Below are 21690 nucleotides of genomic sequence, written 5' to 3'. Positions count from 1 at the left end.
AGAGCAGGGCTCCTTCCCGATGTGGGTGGTTTAAAACCTACAGTCCTATGGCCCACATCTGGTCCAATAACTGTCGTATTGAGGTCGCCTCAGTTGGCGCCGAGTGGCAGCAAGGAGGTCCTTCCGGCAGGCGCTGACTATCTAAAGAGAGTAGCCGGTATTCTCCAAGCAGAGGCTTCGATCGTTAGAGGTTAGCAGTGGCCGCAATTTTTAACGTTTCCCTCCCTCAAATAGATGTCCTAAGCGATATCAGGGGGTAAAACTCAGAATTCTGGATAAGGCAATCTGTAAGAAATTGACATTTACTTCCCCATATTAGCACATTTGCATCATCATTTCATACTTTGGGCGTTTAAGAAGAGTGCAGCAACAAGTCGCAGAAGGGGTATTTTATTTATTGGTACCACCCAAAAATCAGCCCAGAATCCAGCCGTGCAAGTTCGGAAGATTTGAAATAATGACTGGAGTCCAAATGCTCAGATTTTCAATGAGTTGTAACAAACATGGTCTTGAGGCATACGGTAATTAGCGCATTTAGTAGTTAGGATATATGGAGGAGGGGCTTGCATAAATTACCGGGATAAGCAAGCAATTGATTGGGTAGTGAGAGTAGCCAATCAGATAGTAACCCATTGTTAGCATAGGCGATCTTGGAAGCTGTGATTGTCTTATGAGTCAGTCGTGACCTTGGATCTCAGGTATGTAGATTGTGTTAGTTGTATCCGTTCGTTGTAGACTGTAGCTGTCGTTGTAGAGTAGCTTGTAGCAAGGAGGTTTTATATAGAACCTTTTATATATAAAACGTCCTAGCTTGTAGTAAGTGTACTTTAGTGTAGTCTGATATCTTATCTTATTCTCTGTATAAGTCTGACCAAGTCGTCCGATCGGATATTATAAAGTAGAATAAGTGAGATTCGTTTAAAGTTGCTTCTATTTAGGCACAATAAAACTACAATCACAATTCATATCGAACCTGGCTTGGTGTGTGTTGCCTTGTACAGTATATAATCCTCCCTAGGCCATAGATAGAAAGAGAGATATAGAGAGGTAAAGCACCACCTCTCATTCCTTACAGAGTTCCCACCACACTGCGACATCGAATCTTTGCTCCATGATGGTCAATATGCAATGGGATAGTATTCTTCAAACTTGCTACGGATAGAAATCACTAGAAATTTGATTTTGAAAATACGACTTTTTCAACGCCCTAATATTGCTTAGGTTGCCTTTAAAAAGGAAAATCATCGCCAGAAAATTGCGTTACATGTCGTTACCGCAAAATGGCCATCAGTGAAACTTTTTCGACACGTACAGATGGCTGTCGTTTTGCGTTTTTAAAGACTTCAACACCCCTCAACAATGACAAACGACGAAGGAATGTATGTACTATGGACATCTTCATGCATGATGTGAACTGTGTTTTGGCTTATTGTCATGTTGGCCTGTGACTACCAGACCGGAAACACCCGCGGCTACCCAGTCTTTTGCTGTACTGTGATTGGTTAAGCTACCTAGGGCATCCTGCGCTGATGACCTATATAAGCCAGAACACAATGTAATGTGCTCATTCGAGCTCTGTTTCCTTGAAAAAGCCACACGCAAGGAGAAACAATTGTTGGTGTGGGCTCGAATAAAATCCTAAACAGGGATATGCGGCTCCAGTGTCTCTTCTGAAGATGTGGCGTGAGTGTGTACGGTTGGTTTGAGGTTGCCCACTTCTACTACCTGTGTTTTGGCTTATTGTCTTGTTGACCTGTGACTACCAGGCCGGAAACACCCGCGGCGCGCTTGTAGGAATTCAGAACTCCCGTTGTAGACTACTAGATGCAGACTACTTTCGAAAATGACACAACATAGGTTTAGTGAGTTACATATTATTTCACAAAACACACCTTGTGTAATTCACCACAAGCGGAATTCTGTAAAAAAAAAATTGGCTGGTAATGTATTCATTGATACATAATCTAGTGGAAAATAATACTCCTTTCTAGAGTTTAGGACTCCTTTAATTTGCATAATTAAGGAGGAAGATCTATATTTGCAACTAGTGTTTCCATTATTGCGAGGACTCAAATACATGTAACATACGGTATGTAGTTTACGGCAGGGGAAACATTAACAGATACCAATTTTGCAAATACATTCCCAATTACTTCAGTGGGTAGCATTCTAAAAATAGCATTCTAATTTGCATAATCATGAGGTGTCCGGCAGAACAAGTCTTTCAACACAGACACAGAAGGTACAGACAATCGTAGATGCTTCTTCACGCGGCGGTCTTGACTGGATCACCACTGAAAGATTCCCAACATTGCCGTCCATTTTGTCACACAGGTAGGATTATATACAATCATAGTTTTACTGCACAGATTCTAGACTATTGAGCAATCCGCTTTCAGTGGTTGCCCTGAACATTATACCGGTGAGAGTTATGTCCTTGTAACCTCCTTGCTATAGGTCAATCGGTAGCATCCTCACGACCAAGTAACATGGACTCCAGTCTGAATCGTCCTTAGGCCGGGTGTATGGGCGCTCTAGATCTACGGGGTAGAAGGCGCTTTCTGCCGCCGAGGTTACCTTTGGCACCAGGTATAGCTTGACGCGGTAGTTCCTTGTCTGTCAACATGGTATATACTAATACACTTGATTCATATTGGGCCACGGCGTGATCATGATTGATTCGAACTCTCTTCGAGTCCGCCGAAAATTCGAATACCGGCAAGTTGGAATCGATGTTGTTGTCACAATTTTTTGTTCGAGGACGCAAAACTCTCTCTCTCAACTTCTGGCGCATTTCCGCATTGAAATGTATTTTTTTGTTGGTATGACATAGATAAAAGCGGCCCACGGCCTCGGGCCATACAGACTACACGTGTTGTATTGTACATGTACACTACTCTGCCCTGCTCTACTGCAATCCTCTTCTGTAGTAGTTTAAGCCAGGGTCACATTAAACTGACGTCGTACCTGCGATGGGGTTTCTTCCGTCATGACAGCGCCGTACGTCGTACGTTTGGGGAAAAAAACGGGTGCAATAGTTAACACATACAAAGTGGCGGTCACATAAAACGTAGGTACATCGTAGGATGTTTTTTTTTTAGTGTACGTAGGTCAATCGCAGGTAAATCTCAGGCGCATGCCAAACGAATAAATGAAAATAAATATAAATAAAAAATAAATCGCACGTAAATCGCACGTAAAATTAGCCATCGCCGAGCGTCCTACGCCAGAAAATACACCTAAAGATGATTTTGAACATGTTCAAAATTTTATCCTTCGTCGTACGATCTTTTGCAGCCCACAATCCAGGCTTTGCCACGGCCCTTTTTTCCAATGATGAGAGACAAATTCATAGATTTCAACCGCATTCTGACGGCTTAAGTTTTCCCTGATATTGCCAATGTTGATGCAAAGTGTAACCACCAGAACACGGTAGCAACCTGAAAACAACAAGCCCGTGGAAGAGCCTGCTTCCAAGGTTAGATTTTCCACGTGTCAGATCCAGTACCACACACAGGTGATGCATACAATTGTTTGCTGTCTGTATACACGTGGGTTCATAATTAGATCAGACCTCAGTCCTATCCTGTCTCTATTTTTAGTTTGCCAAGAGAACAGTTTTGCGAATGGCCAAGAGAAAGAATATGGCAGGTCAATTGTATTGTCCATAAAAAAGAAAGCACATAATAGGCAAAAAAAGTTCAACAAAAACTGAAACTGAAAATAGAGACAGGATAGGACTGAGGTATGATCTAATTATAAACCCACGGGGCTACAGACATCATTAATTATATGCGCGTGGTTCTGGACCTGACACGTGGAAAATCTGGAAAACTTGGAAGCAGGCTCCTCTACGGGCGCACTGTTTTCTGGTTGCTATTGTGATCTGATGGTTACAATTTGCATCAACATCGGCAATATATCAGGGTATCTGAAACCATCAGAACATGGTCGAACTTTATGAATTCGTCACCTCATCATTAGATAAAAAGGCCGCAGTAAAGCCTAAATATGGGGCTATGAAAATCGTACGACGGTGGATGAAATATTAAACATTGCCCGACGATCTGCGATAGCTAATTTTACCTACGATTTACCTGCGATTTACCTGCGATCATCGTGCGTTGTACGGAAAATGCATCGTAGCTGCATCGTAGGCACGACGTGAGTTTAATGTGACAGGGGCTTAACTGAGAAGCACAATAGCGGCCAGGCGGCTATCCATAAGAGCCGCAAGTGAAAAATCGTACAATGCTGGAACAATTTGAACATCGACGTTCCGTGATAGCTTACATGTATTTTACGTGCGACTTAACTGCGATCATCGTGAGATGTATGTGCCCGGGGCTTGATAAACATTTGAGTGGATCACAGTTAGCTTTATTTTGTGGTGGCTGAGTACATGATAGAAATACATTCTGAAATGCCAATTTAAAAAAAAAACGGATCAAATCCTATTGTTGCAACTTTGTCCCTAAATCTAGCGTTGGCTAGACAACTTAATGATCCACAGTGTGGCGACAAAAACAGCACACTCGGACCCGCAGCACCTGGTAACTTTGATAGTGCTGATGTTCTATATTCTGCCAGGTTATCATCCTACGTGTGACGTAGCGGTTTTCGAACGTTCTGTGAAAACGAAGAATAGGGAAAAACGTAAACAATACATTGTTTCAATGCAATAAAACATAATATTTTGCCTTAGAACTATTGTTTCGTATATACCTTGTCAAAAGCATGGACATGGTCTGTCTCAGTACAGAAAGGTCCAACAGTTGATTGACTGCTCAACTTCACCCGTTGTAGTTTTTTAAAGTCCATTGATTATCAAGTTTATGAAAATGGCAGCCGTAGTATTAATAGTAACTGTGACATTTATCAACTGTTCTCTGTTATCCACCAACATCCACAGATGGATCCCTCCAGTGTTGTCCTGATGTTAGCTGGACTGACAGCCCTGTCACATGGATTGACTCCAGGTGAGATTAGATAACAAGCAGATGTCATACAGGAATCAGACAATTATCTATGTATCTTAAGTTAGTCTTATTAGCAAGGTGTGGGTAACGGTACAGAAAATCCAGGATCCAGAAATCGGAGGATCAGGTTAGTGTACAGACCTGAACTCAGACCTAATCATCTTACTCTGTGAGTTCTTCAAATCAAATCATGCGCTGCAATGTTCTTTTCTATAGCTGTGCACATTAGCACTGACTATTCAAAGAGCAACTTCAACATTAGCATTGATTCCAACAAGACAGAACTGCGCCCTTTTTGAACAGCAACCGTTATGGTTGTTCGGTCCAAAAACTGGTACACTAATTTTTTCCTATCCTTTTTTCGGACAGGTTTGGCAAAAAAAAAACATGTATCTATTTCATACCAGTCAGATTGCACCTGCACCAATACCCCTACTCGGAACGTTGGAAAAAGAGCAGTCAGTACTACTAGTGGGCTAGTCTGTTGCAATATTTCAGCTTGAACGCACAACTGTGTGATCTGTACACTCATGTGTGGCCCAATGGCTGAAAAAACGGAGTTGGGCCCCACTCTATAGTTAACCACTGTCTGTCCTCCAGGGGAAGTGTCCATTGTAGCAGGAGGAGGGAAGCCCAGTCCCGAGGGGAACAAGGCTGACTGTGAGGACACGGCGGCCTCCATGGATGGCTTCTTCCTGGACGCTCGCTTCAACTACCCGTGGGGACTGGTCTTCGACAAGTCGGACAACTCCATCTATGTGGCTGACTGTGTACGTAACGATTGTATTCAGTTTGGGATATATCAGTGAATAGTTTCGTCAGGTTGGTAAGTCACAGGATGGCAACTTGAGTTCTTTGTACACAACCAGGTGTTTCATACAAGTCAACGTCTGTCCCCTTCCTTAGGGCAGTATACTGATGGGGTTCTACTTCTCACTGCAGCTAACGTTAGGTGTCGCTGTTCGTGATTCTAACCAAAAAGAGGCTGTGTTTTTTTTACTGTTTCCTTAGTGACTCTCCACTCAGTGCACGGCTTCCATAAATCCTGTATTTGTTTATTTGCTTGATTTTCTTTCTTTAATCTTTGATTGAACCTTTGTTTATTCATAACAAATGAACATGGCCTAATAGATATATAAACATATATCATTAACGCATACAATAGTACAAAACACATAACATTGTGAAAGCTAGAATAGGATTCGAGTCCATTTGTTTTAGTTCGAAGTTTATGTCACAATCTCCCAGAAAAATGACCCGGTATGAACAGTGGGAGTTTGTGTTGCACATACTTAGTTCCAACCATAGATGTGTTGTTTGTTTTCAGGGCTGCTCAGGTACACCTCACAGCAATGACAGAATCAGGAGAATATCTCTCTCTGACAGTGAGTACACGTTCTTTCAAATTTGACAGTACACCCTGGATTCATACATTTGAAGTAAAATGTGACTGTTTGGTTCTAAATATAATTGAAACCACATATGTCCATAGTGGTCGACTTATGTCTGCATCGGACGATCACCAACCATTTTAACATGCGGTTAAGTGTGGTGCAATGATTGTGCAGTATCTGTCCTTGATTAATGGAAGTAAACTTTGGGTTTTATTCAACTTACTGTATGGAGAAATGACCAGACAATTCACTTTGTACATCATATACAAAATACACCTGTTAGTGCGGTGACTTGCCCTGTGCTTGACACCGCCGGCCAGCAAGTTAGGAGAGGGAATTTAACTGGTCTTACCTGGTTTGGTGGCAACATGAACGGAGTCGGAAGGTTGCGTTTTGATGGTTTAATTAAGAAGAGTTAGTAGTTCACCGTGATTACATATATGCCGCCTGAGTCTACTGACTATGCAAGTCCCGGTACAGTTCTTGATTGTGATGAAAAGCCTCCTCGTGTGGAATCTTGAAGTTAGTCCTAGTTGTATGATTAGTTCAAAGTTCCGAGTGGATGTCGCAGTAATCCAAGTTGAATAGCGATCCAACAATTGTCCATGTATCCAAGTAAGTGCCTGGTAAGTGCCTCCAAAGTCTAGATAAGTGCCGTAAAAACTGGTCAATTCTCCCAACCTTTCTGGCTCAGTCCTCTATCCTTTCTTGACTTGTTTTTCTCCTCCCAGTGAAGAGCCTGATTTCTTCCTGCTTGTCCGGCAAAGAAGTCCTGATTTCTTCCCCCTATGGGAAGCCTAAATTCTTCTTTCTCCCTGTGAGAAAGCCCTGAGCCCTCCTGTGTTGAGAAGCCTGTCCCTCTCTTCTGAGTGAGCCTATTTTCTTTCCATGTGCTGAGGTCCCTAGAGTCTTTCCTAACACGTGTCCTAGATTTGGCGGGAACTTGCCTGTATCTTATTAACATTTCTAAAGGCGGCAAATTTAAGAAACATTGGCATTTACAATACCGTTAACATATTGTTAAGTCTACCATGTTGTCATAACTCTAAAAAGCGCCACCTAGCAATGTCATGTGACCTGGCTGCAAAGCAATTAAGAAGTTTGCGGTCAGGGCACCCTACTGTAATAGAGCAACCTGACATAGCCACTACTTAGTGCACAGTGAGATAGTCGTTCAATAGGACAACCCAGCCAATACCCAGGGCGAAACGAGACACTTAATGCTAATTGGCTAATTAACAAAGAATGCTCTACACTACGTTTACTCTCTGTTGACGCAAGGAAAATACCGCAACTCTCATAACTGCACATACAAACAAACAAACAAACGAACAAACAAGTGGATACAAGTAGATAATACCCTGCGTACATGAATATGAATATATCAACATATTGAGGTTAACATATAAGGTCTGAAATTTCTTTGATGTATTTATCTATTTATCACACAGTAAGGGTTGTAATTAATGTAATTAAAGCTATTCACAAGAATTGGAAATACAATGTGGAAAATCGAGTATAAAACGGCTGAATACCATCAAACTCAGCGCTGCCATTCTGCCAACGTCAGAACGGACCCAAACTGTTTGATACCTGGTTCTGTGCTTGTGTTTCAGGTTGGGTAACAACGTTAGCTGGTTCAGCCCAAGGGTACCAGGATGGTTCCGGGAAAGATGCTCACTTCCACCATACCGCTGGTAGGTGTGACTTGACTTTGACTTTATTTGGATCCATATTTAGACATTTACGTAATAATAATAACTTTATTGCACAACAATTGTACAAGGTACAAAGTATGGCATTCACTGGTACATACATAACATTCTATTAGGCTAATCAGACTATCTTATACAATATGGTGTAGTAGTACGGGATGCCAATGGGGTTTTACAATCATTGGAGGAGTTTCTTACGTCTAGACATTCTTTGATATACTTCCCAATGTATACCATGCATGGGTTGTCACATGTCACTATGTACTTAAATTTGCTATTCAAGTCCATTGAGATAAATCCTGGTAAATCCGACGATAGCATTGAGTATAGTGAATTACGTACATGTATATCAAAATATTTGGGACATACAATCAAAAAGTGATATTCGTCCTCAACTACCTCTGGACAAAATGGACAAACCCTCTAGTCGATAGGAAGTTTTTGAAATCTCCCCGTTTCTATACTTAATTTATGACAGTTTTGTGATTGCCCTATGTACGTCAAGGCTCTTAATGTATGAAAGGTAATTTTCTTGCTTATAATTCTTGTTTAAGGTAGAAAGAAAGGAAAGTTTGGAATTGTTTCGAATAGCGCAATGCCAATTTTGTATATAAATATCTTGTATATATAGACGTTGTCGTAGCTGAGTGTTGATTATATCTATATGGTATGACTTCGGGTTCAGCCATATATGTCCAAAACCGTGGTAGTTGAGGATATTTTTCACATTGACAATCCAATCATGTTCTCCTAAAAGTTGTTATTGCAATTCAAAACAACAATCATACTGAAGGTAGAATAAATTCATTCCGGAATACAGAAATAAAAGAAAATTTAGTTTATTAATTTACTGTCCTCTTGTGTTTTTGTCAGTCTTTAAATGCATCATGACAAGTATGTTACATTGAGTGGCAGAGATGGTGTTCAGACTAGCCTGGACGCCAGACATCGTCCCGCAGCACTACACGATAACCCCTTGGCCTGCTACCAGAGATGATACATGACTTCTCATTATCAACGCACGATAGATATTAGAGATCGGGTGCTACTCTGAAGGCATTCGGCTTCCTGGCCAAAGGGGTTATCGTCTGGCATGATGAGTCTGGCATCTAGGCTATGCTCAAACTCAAGGACATAAACCTTACTTTGATATGACACGTTAATCCACATTTCATGCCACTCCACAATTACAGTATCATATTTTACAATTTTCCCTGTTCTTCCCCTCAGGTATTGTGGTTGATGAAGACAGCGCCATGCTTTACGTCTGTGACAGTGTAAATACCCCCTCAATACTTGTTTCTTTGTTTGTTTGTTTGCATTGCATACCCGGTAAACTGCCTCATGACATAAAACAGAAAGTCTGTACCGAGAACAAGCTGCATATCCAGACAGATTTATTTGATACACTCACACCAAGATGGACCCCTACTGTTTTCGATAAATGTGGTGGGTTCTTTAACGTGCTCGAGGCTTGGCTTTCCTCAAACATGGAATGTCCTTCAATATCCTACTCGAGAGCTTCTTAGTCAAAACTAGATACTCATTTAAAGCTGAATAAAGTCAGAGGAAATGTCTTTCCCAAGGTCATAACATCGGGAGCTGTACGGGATTCGAACTCCGTACCTCCAGGTTCTGAGTCAACAATACTAACCACTAGCACTGTGCCATCTGGCTTGGGTATATTTTGTTGTTGTTGGATCCTTTAGTGCTAAACCTAGACAATGATTTTTTGATAGTGCATCTCATCTTCTTTTTTGTTGTTTCAGGCAAACAATGTGATCAGACAAGTCAGCATCAAAACAGGTAGGAGATTCTGACTGTCAGGGTGACTTTGGTAGATTTAACTTTATCCTGACTTCCAACTTTTCATTAATTATAAACTGGACTTCTTTCTTACCTTCGATCAAAAAGGGTATGTTTTGGGTACCGTTTGCATGTGTTAGTCTGTCTGCATATGGACATCATAACGCAATAAAATGTGGACGGATCCTTATGATTATGTGGACGGATATTTATGATTATTAGGTATGTTTTTTAATCTTTTGTCCTGGACGTGCTATGGTCTTGATTTATAGTATGTGATTTAAGGAAGAAGTGGTGTAGGTTTCGGTCCCCTAACAGCTTGCTCTCGAACCGCAGGGGTGTTTTTGTCAAAATCGTTCGAGGAGAATATATATATATATATATATATAACTGAAACAAAGGAACGACGAATTTCCATGATGGTCAGTTTGTAGATAGCTTAGACAGAGATGTACACAATGAAATGTGAGTTATGCTGATAAGTACTTAATTTTTATAATTAATGAGGACAATCTATATTTGCAGTATTTCTTATGATAGGACTTGAATACAGATGACATGTAATTTTTGGCAGGTGGAACATCTACAGATGCGTAAGTTAGTTGAAGGTGTAGATAACTATGTATAGATTATGTAAATGTGCAAGTCATTTGAATAATCAGTATGTCTGTGCTGTCTCTTGTAGGTGGGGTCAAGACTTTTGCTGGTAACCCAGTTCTTAAGGAAGAAGAATGTAAGGATGGAAAGGGTCTCGATGCCACGTTTTATCACCCACAAGGTTTATACCTGGATGTCAAGCAGAACAGGATGTTTGTGGCAGATACTGTAAGTACTTAATTACCACACTGTATTACATCACCTCCATTACAATTTTAGGGGTCGATTTGGTGCCATCTTACGTGTCTGATACCTTTCTGTTTGTGAAAGATGCAATGTAGTAACACTTACTGTTGTCATGGCAATACTGACAATTGTCTTTTTTACTGTAGGACAACCATGTGATCAGAGTCATGAGTATGCCTGACGGTAAGACTTAATGTTATCAATTGCTTAACTGAAACATGGCTCTAAATTCATTTTGGGAAACAGGTGCACTGGCTCATCTAACCTAGAAATTCAAGTACACGTAAAATAAATGATTCCAAATTCTAGAGCTAACTAGAGATTCTGACAAGTTCTATTGTTTTTCGGACAATTGAACGTCAAAAATATGCTGTGTACTAGTGTCTGTTTCCATATGCAACCCTACACAAACACGTAACGTTAGGTGTACTGGTGTACCCACGGTCAAAAATTAGGTGCACAGGTCCAGTTTTGGGCGCGCAAGACTTGACTTCACTTTAAGAACTCCATCAATTGTAGATGTTCCCAGTGGTTACAGTTTTTTCCATTTGTTAAAAAAGGTCCAACTTCATTTTTTGTAATGTCTATCCCCCAGCTGTGGTAAAGACTATTGCTGGTTCCCCTAAGGAGAAAGGCCTGGTGAATGGTCGTGGCGGGGCAGCCAGGTTCTACCACCCCACACAGATGGCGTACGACCCGTTCACAGACTCACTCTACGTGTCGGATCACGTGAGTTAAAAGACAAGTCACCTAAATTGTGCATTCTCCCATGCTGAGCCGTCCTGCAGCGTTTGATATACATTATGTTTTTAAATGTTGCCTTTCTAGTTTTTTGTATGTTCTGAGTTGGTATTCAGTGATACTGTGGGTGCCCTCTACCCACAGATTCAACAGATCTTACTGGCACCTGATAAACACACATGATCCAGGGTTGGCACCGGCTTATGTATATTAAAGACGGCGGGATCGGGACGGCTCTGCATGGGAGAATGTTAATATGTTGATTTTTAGAATGTGCAGTGCAGTTTTAGAATCGTTTATCAAAAACATTGGAAAATTTTCCATTCAAATCAAGTTTAAGTACTTTGGCCTTCAACCTTTAGGATATTTCATGAACCTCAAGGTTAAATATCCTTCAGTCTAGTCTACATTTAATTGTAATTGACAGCGTTTTCATTGTTTTCAACTTAGAATTGATTCTATTCTATTCCATGTAGAATTATGAATTAATTATTCTATTTGCCTTTCTCCTAGTACAACCATGTTATCCGGACAATCAACTTACAAGGTAAATTGAAATGCTTACTGTAGGTTATAAATGCAGAATAAGTAAAGTTGTACATTTTGCACACTTAAGTCAAATACATTTTGTGACATTTACCCAGTAAAGTTTGAAGTTATAGTGTTATAAGTTATCCTTCGTTGCTTCCTTATCTATTTTGTAGATGTATATAGATATATAGATATAGTTTTAACAGATAAAGATTGAATAATTGTCTCCATATTTGGTAAAATTGTATCCGTTTTGCATTCAATAGACTGTAACGTTAACAATTTTTGTCTCTCTTCATCATACGTTGGACAATCTATTATCAAGTGTATTCATTCTCAATATCATATGAATTGTCTGTTGAACATAATTTCACATCGACGACTGAGTGTAGTTTCAGAATTTTTTGATTTGTAAAGAGTGAACACTAATTCTTATGTTACAAGAATATCAATCTGGTACTGGTACTCTTTGAAACTACATAGTCTTGGTGCAGGTTCATACTCTTGGAGTACTTTGTCATATATTATTGTACTAATGTTGCTAAACCATGTGCGTCCATCCTCAGGTTATGAAGTTGATATCCTGGCAGGGAGCCCGAAAGGGGAGCCAGGATTCAAAGACGGGAAGGGGGCAGAGGCCAGGTTTAACTATCCTGAAGGGATAACGTTCGACACCACACACAGGGTCTTGTATGTGGTGGAGTTTGTAAGTCGACACTTATAAATCATACATCACTGAAACTGTTAATTTGCGTTATCTTCTCCGGGAAGGAGGTTTACCTCTTGGAAGGAGGTTTACCTCCGGAGGGGTACTGTTTTTTATGCTGTTTGTGTTTTTGCACCTTTTGATGGATTTGCATGCATTCTGGTATGCGGGTAATTATTGGTCCTAAAGAATCATTGCCATTCTGTGCCCAGCGGAATCAGTCATACACTGCTCCAGAAGATGGCCTTAATGTGGCTTTGGCGTAGTGGACACCTGGTGTGTAAGTAATTGACTCAGGCGAGTTGGCCCTGAACTGGTTTGCAAGGCTTAAAATCGCACGTATCCCAAGAGAATCGATATTGTTATACCGCAATGAATCTTAGTATATAATGATTCTCTCTCAATATTTTCTATGCAGGGTAACAACTGTATCAGGATGGTGACCCCGGCAGGTAAGATAACCAAATTACAGTTCATTACATTTCACCTGTGACCGGTGAATCGGCCTAGTGGGTAGAGTGTTCGCCTTGGAACACGGTAGGTCGTGATTTCGATCCCCGGCCGGGTCAAACCAAAGACTTGCACGTACTGCTTTACACTCAGCATTTAGGAAAGAGTATGGTAGCTGTAGTGACTTGCACAAATGCGTGGCCTAAGGGCTATAGAAATGGAGACAGGCGACACCCATATGCGTCTTATCAAGACGTCTGGGTCACTTTAACTTCATATAGTGGGAAAAATGGAAGAAAATGTAGGATGTTAGATTTCGTCAGGAACTATAAACTCGATACTCATGGGCATATGGACCACTCTCTTTGTCAGTATATGCGCCACAAAATAAATAAAGAATGTTTTTCAGTATCATGATCGTGGTGTTTGCCGATACATGTGTTTCAGTCTTGTTTATTGATGTACCTGTTACAAGAGAATAGCATTTAAACCGCACTTATTGATTGCTAAGTTTTTTTCACAGTTCTTTTTCAATGGAAATATCAATTTCACGACTTATTAACACAGAAGTCGTTTGCTTTGCACAATCATAGTTTAAGACCACCGCAAAAATGTTGTTCTGTCTTCTGCCCACCCATCATCCCCTTGTTTCAGCCACGAACTAAAAACCAGCACGAACACTCCATTTTCTCCCTACCACGAAATCAAATTCTAAAGGCGTTCAGAGTATACTAGTGCAACATTTTGTCAAATGTACATCAGGTTCCCTATGTTGTCCAGACGGTCCCCATCACCTGCCATCCCTGATTGCCTTGTGGAGAGAATGTACCAATGTTACATTACTAATCAGATTACTGCAGACTTAGGATGAGATATATGTCATGGTATTAACATGGTTCCTGAGAAGTAATGTCTGTTCTTTCCCAGGGATTGTGAAGACCCTGGCAGGCGGACCCGAGGCTGGCTACAAAGACGGATCAGGCAAAGACGCTCGATTCTTCCACCCCACAGGGCTGACCATGGACCCCAACAACAAGGTCATCTACGTGACAGACCAGGTCAGTTAGCAACGTTGAGCTATATAGTATCAAATACCATGGGTGAATTCTTAACACTTGAATATCCAAGACTGAATTGTAACCTCCTGGTCTGTTGCTTTATTCTACTCAGCAAATTGCAATTGTTACCTCAAAAAGACTGGCTGACAAAATGCAGACGAAGTAACAATTCAAAGTCTGTTAACTGCTAAAATCTGTTGATTAATGATCACATACACAGTTAAAAATTCATCTGCATATTAGGATATTTTCCAATACGATTTTGCTACAAACCAGTTACAATCACATTGTTTTGATGACATTTGAAGAAGAAAGCTTCTAAACCGGAAGTTTTGTTCCTTACAGCACAACCACTTGGTGAGAAGCGTGGCGGCAGTCGGACACAACTACGATGGACCTGCTGAAATGGTTTATATAGAACAGAACAGGCCTGAGAGACAAGGTATGTACAACATGAACACACATGTATATGTTCACTGCGTTGGAATGAACATTGGGTCATATATAAACACACATGTACGCTGGGTTGGACTAACATTAGGTATAACACACATGTACACTGGGTTGGACTAACATCAGGTATAACACACATGTACACTGGGTTGGACTAACATTAGGTATAACACACATGTACACTGGGTTGGACTAACATTAGGTATAACACACATGTACACTGGGTTGGACTAACATTAGGTATAACACACATGTACACTGGGTTGGACTAACATTAGGTATGGCACACATGTACACTGGGTTGGACTAAAATCCATTTTATCCCTCCACAGTTGTATCCTACTGGTACAGCACTCCTGCAGTCATGTTGGCGGGGGTCGTGGTGTTTCTCCTGCTGGGGACTGCGAGAGTCGCCGCTCGTAAGCTCTGCGCCAAGCGATCATACTAAAGCAACTCAAGTCAGCCATCTACAGAATACTACAGAATCTAATCTGACAAAGAGGAAGATTAGATCACTTTTATTGGTAGAAAGGGTGTAATGTTTTATCATGAGATTAAGTTGAAAGATTGCTTGACTGGTTATCAAGTGGTCCTTTTGTACATTTAGTTATTCTGCATGCCTCACCACTTCTATGCATAACTGGGTGAAGAAGTGTATTGCTTCAAAGCACATTCCGCTGAAACAGTGTTTAATCCACTTATGTCAGAGCAAATGGTATTTTGTAAATGTCTATAATTGTAAATGGTATAGGGTGGACTGTTTGGAATTTACTTTACATTTGAATGGATGAATGCATTATGGCTCTAAGGAGATGGAAAGATTCAGGGTTTCTAGGTACTAAGGTGCAGATTGTTGCTGCTATGTGGCATGCAGGTTTTATCAATGGTTATAGGTGAGCATTTATGACAGTATGAAAATAATAGATACGAATGCTTTTATTCAGTGCTCGATCAAAGCTGTACAGAGTGGTAGTTTTCCCTTCATTGGGTCCTCATTTGCTTTTTTGACATTAACATTATGTTAACAAACTGATCTTCAAAATGGACTGATAGATACATTTGAAAATATACATCATGTCATTACTACTTAAAAATACATTAATTGCTATCTAATGTGTTATATAGAATACTTCTGGAGGTCGGTACGCTAATAATAGTTGTTCTCGATTTCATCATACAGATCCAAAATGGTATTTTTATGGCAGTTGACCTATAATTTTTAAAATACATTTTGTAATACAAATAGCGCAAAGGTCATGAAATGAATATCCATGTGTTATTCTAATTCAACCTATCTGGTTTCATTATATTTTGGTAAGAAAGGGAGCACTGGAACTTAATTAAAAGTGAAGGGAGACAACAGATTTCCCACCATGCTGCTGATATACTCAATTACCAATTTTCATGTCTAATAAACATATCTGATGTTTATATTTCCGACAAACGTTGATGGTAAATTGATTGTTAGGTTGTTTATGATCTATAAACAACAATTTAAGTATGCCATGATGACCCGGGGCTTAAGTCTTCATCATGTTGTTGATACATAATTTTTCTACAAAAATACCTCAAAAATAAGATTTCAAAAATTTGTAGCCCTTGAAGGGAACATGATAGAAACAAAATTTAAACTGTTTTGTGATCCCTGTAACAGGCTCTATTTACCTACCAAATTTCAGAGGAAAATATTGAGGTTGAAATTTTGATCTGTCCCACCTACTATCACAGCTGCATCAATGGCCAGTGCTCATGATCAGACAGGGCAGAGTCCATCTCAAATGATCACTGAATCCGTGGATACTAGAAATCTATCTTATGACACAGCACCGACTGCATGCCTCACAGCTGAATTCTCTGTACGCAAATGTGGAAACACCATGATTAAACCCACATTTGACCGGGAGGAGACTGTTGAGCAACCGATTGTTGGCAAAAATACAAATTGTTATATGCGATCATTCAATCATTAGACATACTTGTAGAGCATGTAATCTACCCTGCTGAATTGGATATATTTTGAATGACATTTCACCCTATCTAGACTGGGGGTGGCCGGGCTAAAAGTGCCCGTGCTAACTTTGACATTGCATAACTGCCAAACGACGTATGCTAGGACTATTAAACTTGATGACTTTTCATAGAATTTAGTTGGAAACAAGTTTATGATAATGGAATAAGTTTATCATTTTTGTGTTGCCATGGCAACGGGTTTCTGACAGGCATTTTATAAAAAAATCACTAATGTCGGTCTAAACAATGATGTTTCTAAGGTTTTCTTGCGCAACCACATAGGGTTAAGGTAGCAAAGTTTTTCCTTTTCTTAATATAATAACTATATCTGTACCAGTAACTAAATGTTGTACGTGAAGACAATATGTATGGTCTTAAAAGAAATTGTGAAAAAAAGACAGCAAGATTGTAAAGTAGAGAACAATGTGTATACAGAGTACAGAGTAGAACAGCGAGCCTTGCAAAAAGGAACAAAGAAGGAAGACTAAACAAAACTTACAAAACTATTCATATAATCATAAGGCTTTTTGCTTTCAACTCAGAATGAAATTTTTCAGGGGGCTGTGTTGGAGTACCTAGGAAAATCTACATGTCAATTTGTAACTGGTGTGGTCATGCAGCATTGTACTTTGTGCAAGCATATGGTATATTTTTGCGCCATCGTTTCTATCGTAAGATGCATATTCATGAATATGCCTTGAAATGATTTGTATTACAGTGGACTGAGTTTTCAATCTGGAGATGAAGGGTGACCGTTGAGACAGTGTGATATACATTAACCTGGATATGAAATGCTTGGTGACTATTACAGAATAAAGCACGTTGTTTACCTCTTACTTTCATCCTCGCGTCTATCTTACTAAAATGAAACGTTAACCCCGCCACAGGCTGGGCCCTAACATTTAAATCATTTTGTGACGTCGTACCCTGAAAACAACATCTTCCAGAAATATAGCTCCCACAGAAAGGTTCATACAGAAATAAACGATCATTCCATACCTTCAATACATGATACCCACCACGCGACACAACGTCCGAAAAGTCAAAACATTAAAACAACAACAACAAAAAACATCCAAAGAACGCATAAGCAAGGACACAGAATAGAAACATAAAATCATCACCGTTTTTTCCCAATGTTGAAACGGCACTTCGAATACACACATTCCTCATAACCGTCTTTTCACATGTAACAAAAAAAACAAAAACGTTCCTTTTATAAAAGACACACAAAAACATAAATAACTAGAAAGGCAACATTTGCGGGAGCAAATGCATGCGCAACATGTTTCGCCCATTTCCCTCCCCACGCAAAAAGTGACTGTGGCATAGAGGCTAACGTTTGTTGTATGTCTGCAATGTTGGTATTTGAATGAATGATTGAATTGAAGACCAGTCAGAAATGGATCGCTCCCAATTTGAAACCATATGCATTCAAGTAAATGTAGGACCGATAATATAATGCATTTATGGCGCTGGCATGACACTGTTAATATATGCAAAAAGGCGACCAACAAAACTTCGCCATCAAGCCGAATACTGGTACCACAAACAAAACAAGTTGCAGACGATTGTGTGTGGAGAAATCTTCGGCTTTTTTAAACAAGTGCCAGTGGTTGCGATGAAAATACTATTTTTATAGTACAACACTACGACACACATATTGTTTAATGCGCTATCGATCAGCGCCGATATTCAAGACTTCCCCGCGGCCCGATAGTGTAGACATGTAACGTTAACAGGGGCTTAATTAAGCAAGAAGGTTGAAAATTCTTAGGTTTACGTCATTTTTTTGCCAAAAACTTTAAACAATTACTCAAAGCAAGGACTTCCTTGCTCAAGGTAAATTTTCACGCACTTCACAACTCTCTATTGTTATTGTTAATGTTATTGTTAACATCCCGACACGGGCTGTTCCCTAACGTGGGAAACTTTGGACACTTTGTGTGCACTATTGTGCGCACTGGTGTCCAATCTTGGTGACACAGGGGTAGAAAATTCGTGTACATAGCGAGGAAATGTCAGGTTTCACCATAGTGTCCAAGCTTGCAAACTTGTGGAAATCTTTGTTTCCATGCAGTGTTAAAATAAGAAAAACACCGTGTGTCGAAAAATACCACCAGGAAAGTTTTGAGCCTTCTCAATTGCACTTAACTTCAGTAGGACACAACAATAACAACACAAGGATGGGAGCGTAGTGCCCCTAATTGAATTGACTATTTCAACCAATCAGGTTGAGCTTGATAAATCCGCGCTCTCTCATTGGCTGACCGAATTAGTCCACCCGCCCAGATGAATGAAAATGTGACCTATAGGTCAGTGACCCCATATGAGGAAAATAGCCGATCTTCTTCCCAAAAACACCCTCTAATATCGTATTTCGAAGTGTTGTATGCCGAAAGTGCGAATGGGGTACTTTAAATATTTGTTCAATGTGCCACCATAGCAAATTTCAGGTCATTTGGATGTATTTCCAGAGCACAGGAGGCCAAAATGTACGTTTTTGGTCAGAAAAACCTCAATAAAATCACTTTCAAGGTCAATATCGAAAAAAATGAAAAAAATCTCCCAGGGTATTTACCCACTCTACCTGTATACCAAATTTGAGCTCAGTTGGTGCAGGGACGACCGAGCTGAGTCGATTACAAGATTTGACAGGAGAAAGAAACCATACGAACACTAGACTGGCCGTCATTTGCTTTAAGAGCAAATTCAGGATGTTTCGCCCATACTCCTCATGCAAGAAGTGGGCTGTCCCAAAATAACTCCTGGGCAAATCCAAGTTTCTGCATAATTTTTGGCCAGGTGCATTCACCTTTCCTAATGGTACCTACATCTTAAAGATGACACCCGCAGCTGTCACGGTAAGGGAAATACAAGTTTATGCATGAATTATGCAAATGAGGTCCTCATTAGGATAATTCATGGCCAGGTGTGATCACCTTTGCTAACGGTACGTACATGTCAAATCTGACATCTGCAGCTTTTCCGGTAAGGGAATTACAAGTTTACGCATAAATCATGCAAATGAGGTCCTCATTAGCATAATTTATGGCCAGGTGTGTTCGCCTTTCCTAAAGGTACCTACATCTCAAAGATGACATCCGCAGCTTTTACGGTAAGGGACATACAACTTCATGCATTGATTATGCAAATTAGGTCCTCATTACCATAATTTACGGCCTGGTGTGTTCGCCTTTCCTAAAGGTACCTACATCTCAAAGATGACATCCGCAGCATTTACGGTAAGGGACATACAACTTTATGCATACATTATGCGAATTAGGTCCTCATTAGCATAAGTAATTGTCAGGTGCAGTCACCTTTCCTATAGGTACCTACATCTGAAATATAACATCCGTACCATGTAACATAAGGTACATATAACTTTCTGTAATACCATTAGTAGAGGTACCCCCTGACATCTGCTTGGTTTTAAGTCCCAGACATGGTAAGTGTAGGAGGGCTTATGTTACAGTATGACCTAGTTCTTGCTGGCCCCGACAGAAAATAACCAAAAATTGCATCAAAAAATTGCAAAATAAATCATTTTGAAGTAGTGTATGCCAAAAAAAATAATGGGGTCCTTTGGGTAAATATCCAATGCACAACTGAACCAAATTTCAGGTCCTCAGGTTTCAAGACCACGGCACTGGAGGCCATCATGTGCGACTTTTGTCTGAAAATGACCAAAAAACCTCCATAAAATCATTTTAAAAACTTATATCAAAAAAAATTTAAAAGGGTCTAGGGGTATACACGTACTCTACCTGCATACCAAATTTCAGCTAATTTGGACGACGGACGACCGAGAAGAAGCGATTTGAAGATTTGACAGGAGAAGAAGGAGAAGAAGAAGGAGAAGAAGAAACCTGACAAAAACTAGACTGGCCGTCATTTGCTTTAAGAGCAAATTCAGGATGTTTCGCCCATACTCCTCATGCAAGAAGTGGGCTGTGCCAAAATAACTCCTGGGCAAATCCAAGTTTCTGCATAATTTATGCAAATGAGGTCCTCATGAGCATAAGTTATGTCCAGGTGCTTTCACCTTTCCTACATGTACCTACATGTTGTCACGGTAAGGGAAATACAAGTTTATGCGCGATTATGCAAATGAGGTCCTAATTAGCATAATTCATGGCCAGGTGTGATCACCTTTGCTAACGGTACGTACATGTCAAGTCTGACATCTGCAGCTTTTCCGGTAAGGGAATTACAAGTTTACGCATAAATCATGGAAATGAGGTCCTCATTAGCATAATTTATGGCCAGGTGTGTTCGCCTTTCCTAAAGGTACCTACACCTCAAAGATGACATCCGCAGCTTTTACGGTAAGGGACATACAACTTCATGCATCGATTATGCAAATTAGGTCCTCATTAGCATAATTTATGGCCTGGTGTGTTTGCCTTTCCTAAAGGTACCTACATCTCAAAGATGACATCCGCAGCATTTACGGTAAGGCACATACAACTTTATGCATACATTATGCGAATTAGGTCCTCATTAGCATAAGTAATTGTCAGGTGTAGTCACCTTTCCTATAGGTACCTACATCTCAAATATAACATCCGTACCATGTAACATAAGGTACATATAACTTTCTGTAATACCATTAGTATAGGTACCCCCTGACATCTGCTTGGTTTTAAGTCCCAGACAGGGACTTATGTAGGAGGGCTTATGTTACAGTATGACCTAGTTCTTGCTGGCCCCGACAGAAAATAACCAAAAATTGCATCAAAAAATTGCAAAATAAATCATTTTGAAGTAGTGTATGCAAAAAAAAATAATGGGGTCCTTTGGGTAAATATCCAATGCACAACTAAACCAAATTTCAGGTCCTCAGGTTTCAACACCACGGCACTGGAGGCCATAATGTGCGACTTTTGTCTGAAAATGACCAAAAAACCTCCATAAAATCATTTTAAAAACTTATATCAAAAAATTTTTAAAAGGGTCTAGGGGTATACACGTACTCTACCTGCATACCAAATGTCAGCT

At 40.1% G+C, this 21690-nt stretch overlaps 1 protein-coding gene across 3 annotated transcripts; it reads left to right on the top strand.

The window, feature by feature from the left end:
• Positions 1-580: 580 nt before the first annotated feature.
• Positions 581-15256, top strand: LOC136427891 (uncharacterized). 3 transcript variants are annotated; one of them, XM_066417105.1, is made up of 16 exons: positions 581-698; positions 4913-4979; positions 5580-5749; positions 6307-6364; positions 7990-8070; positions 9319-9365; positions 9858-9894; positions 10580-10719; positions 10884-10920; positions 11333-11466; positions 11992-12025; positions 12576-12715; positions 13134-13167; positions 14093-14223; positions 14569-14665; positions 15009-15256. In XM_066417105.1, the coding sequence occupies exons 2-16, from the start codon at positions 4913-4915 to the stop codon at positions 15122-15124; spliced, it is 1323 nt and encodes a 440-aa protein (XP_066273202.1). In that variant the 5' UTR covers positions 581-698; the 3' UTR covers positions 15125-15256. The 3 variants fall into 3 exon arrangements, with proteins under 3 accessions (XP_066273202.1, XP_066273199.1, XP_066273200.1); XM_066417102.1 differs by lacking the exon at positions 581-698 and adding an exon at positions 709-1691; XM_066417103.1 differs by lacking the exon at positions 581-698 and adding an exon at positions 1721-2334.
• The last annotated feature ends 6434 nt before the right edge of the window (positions 15257-21690 follow it).

Source organism: Branchiostoma lanceolatum, chromosome 2 (assembly GCF_035083965.1).
Source record: "Branchiostoma lanceolatum isolate klBraLanc5 chromosome 2, klBraLanc5.hap2, whole genome shotgun sequence".
NCBI lineage: Eukaryota > Metazoa > Chordata > Leptocardii > Amphioxiformes > Branchiostomatidae > Branchiostoma > Branchiostoma lanceolatum.
This window is presented reverse-complemented; position numbering and strand designations above follow the sequence as displayed.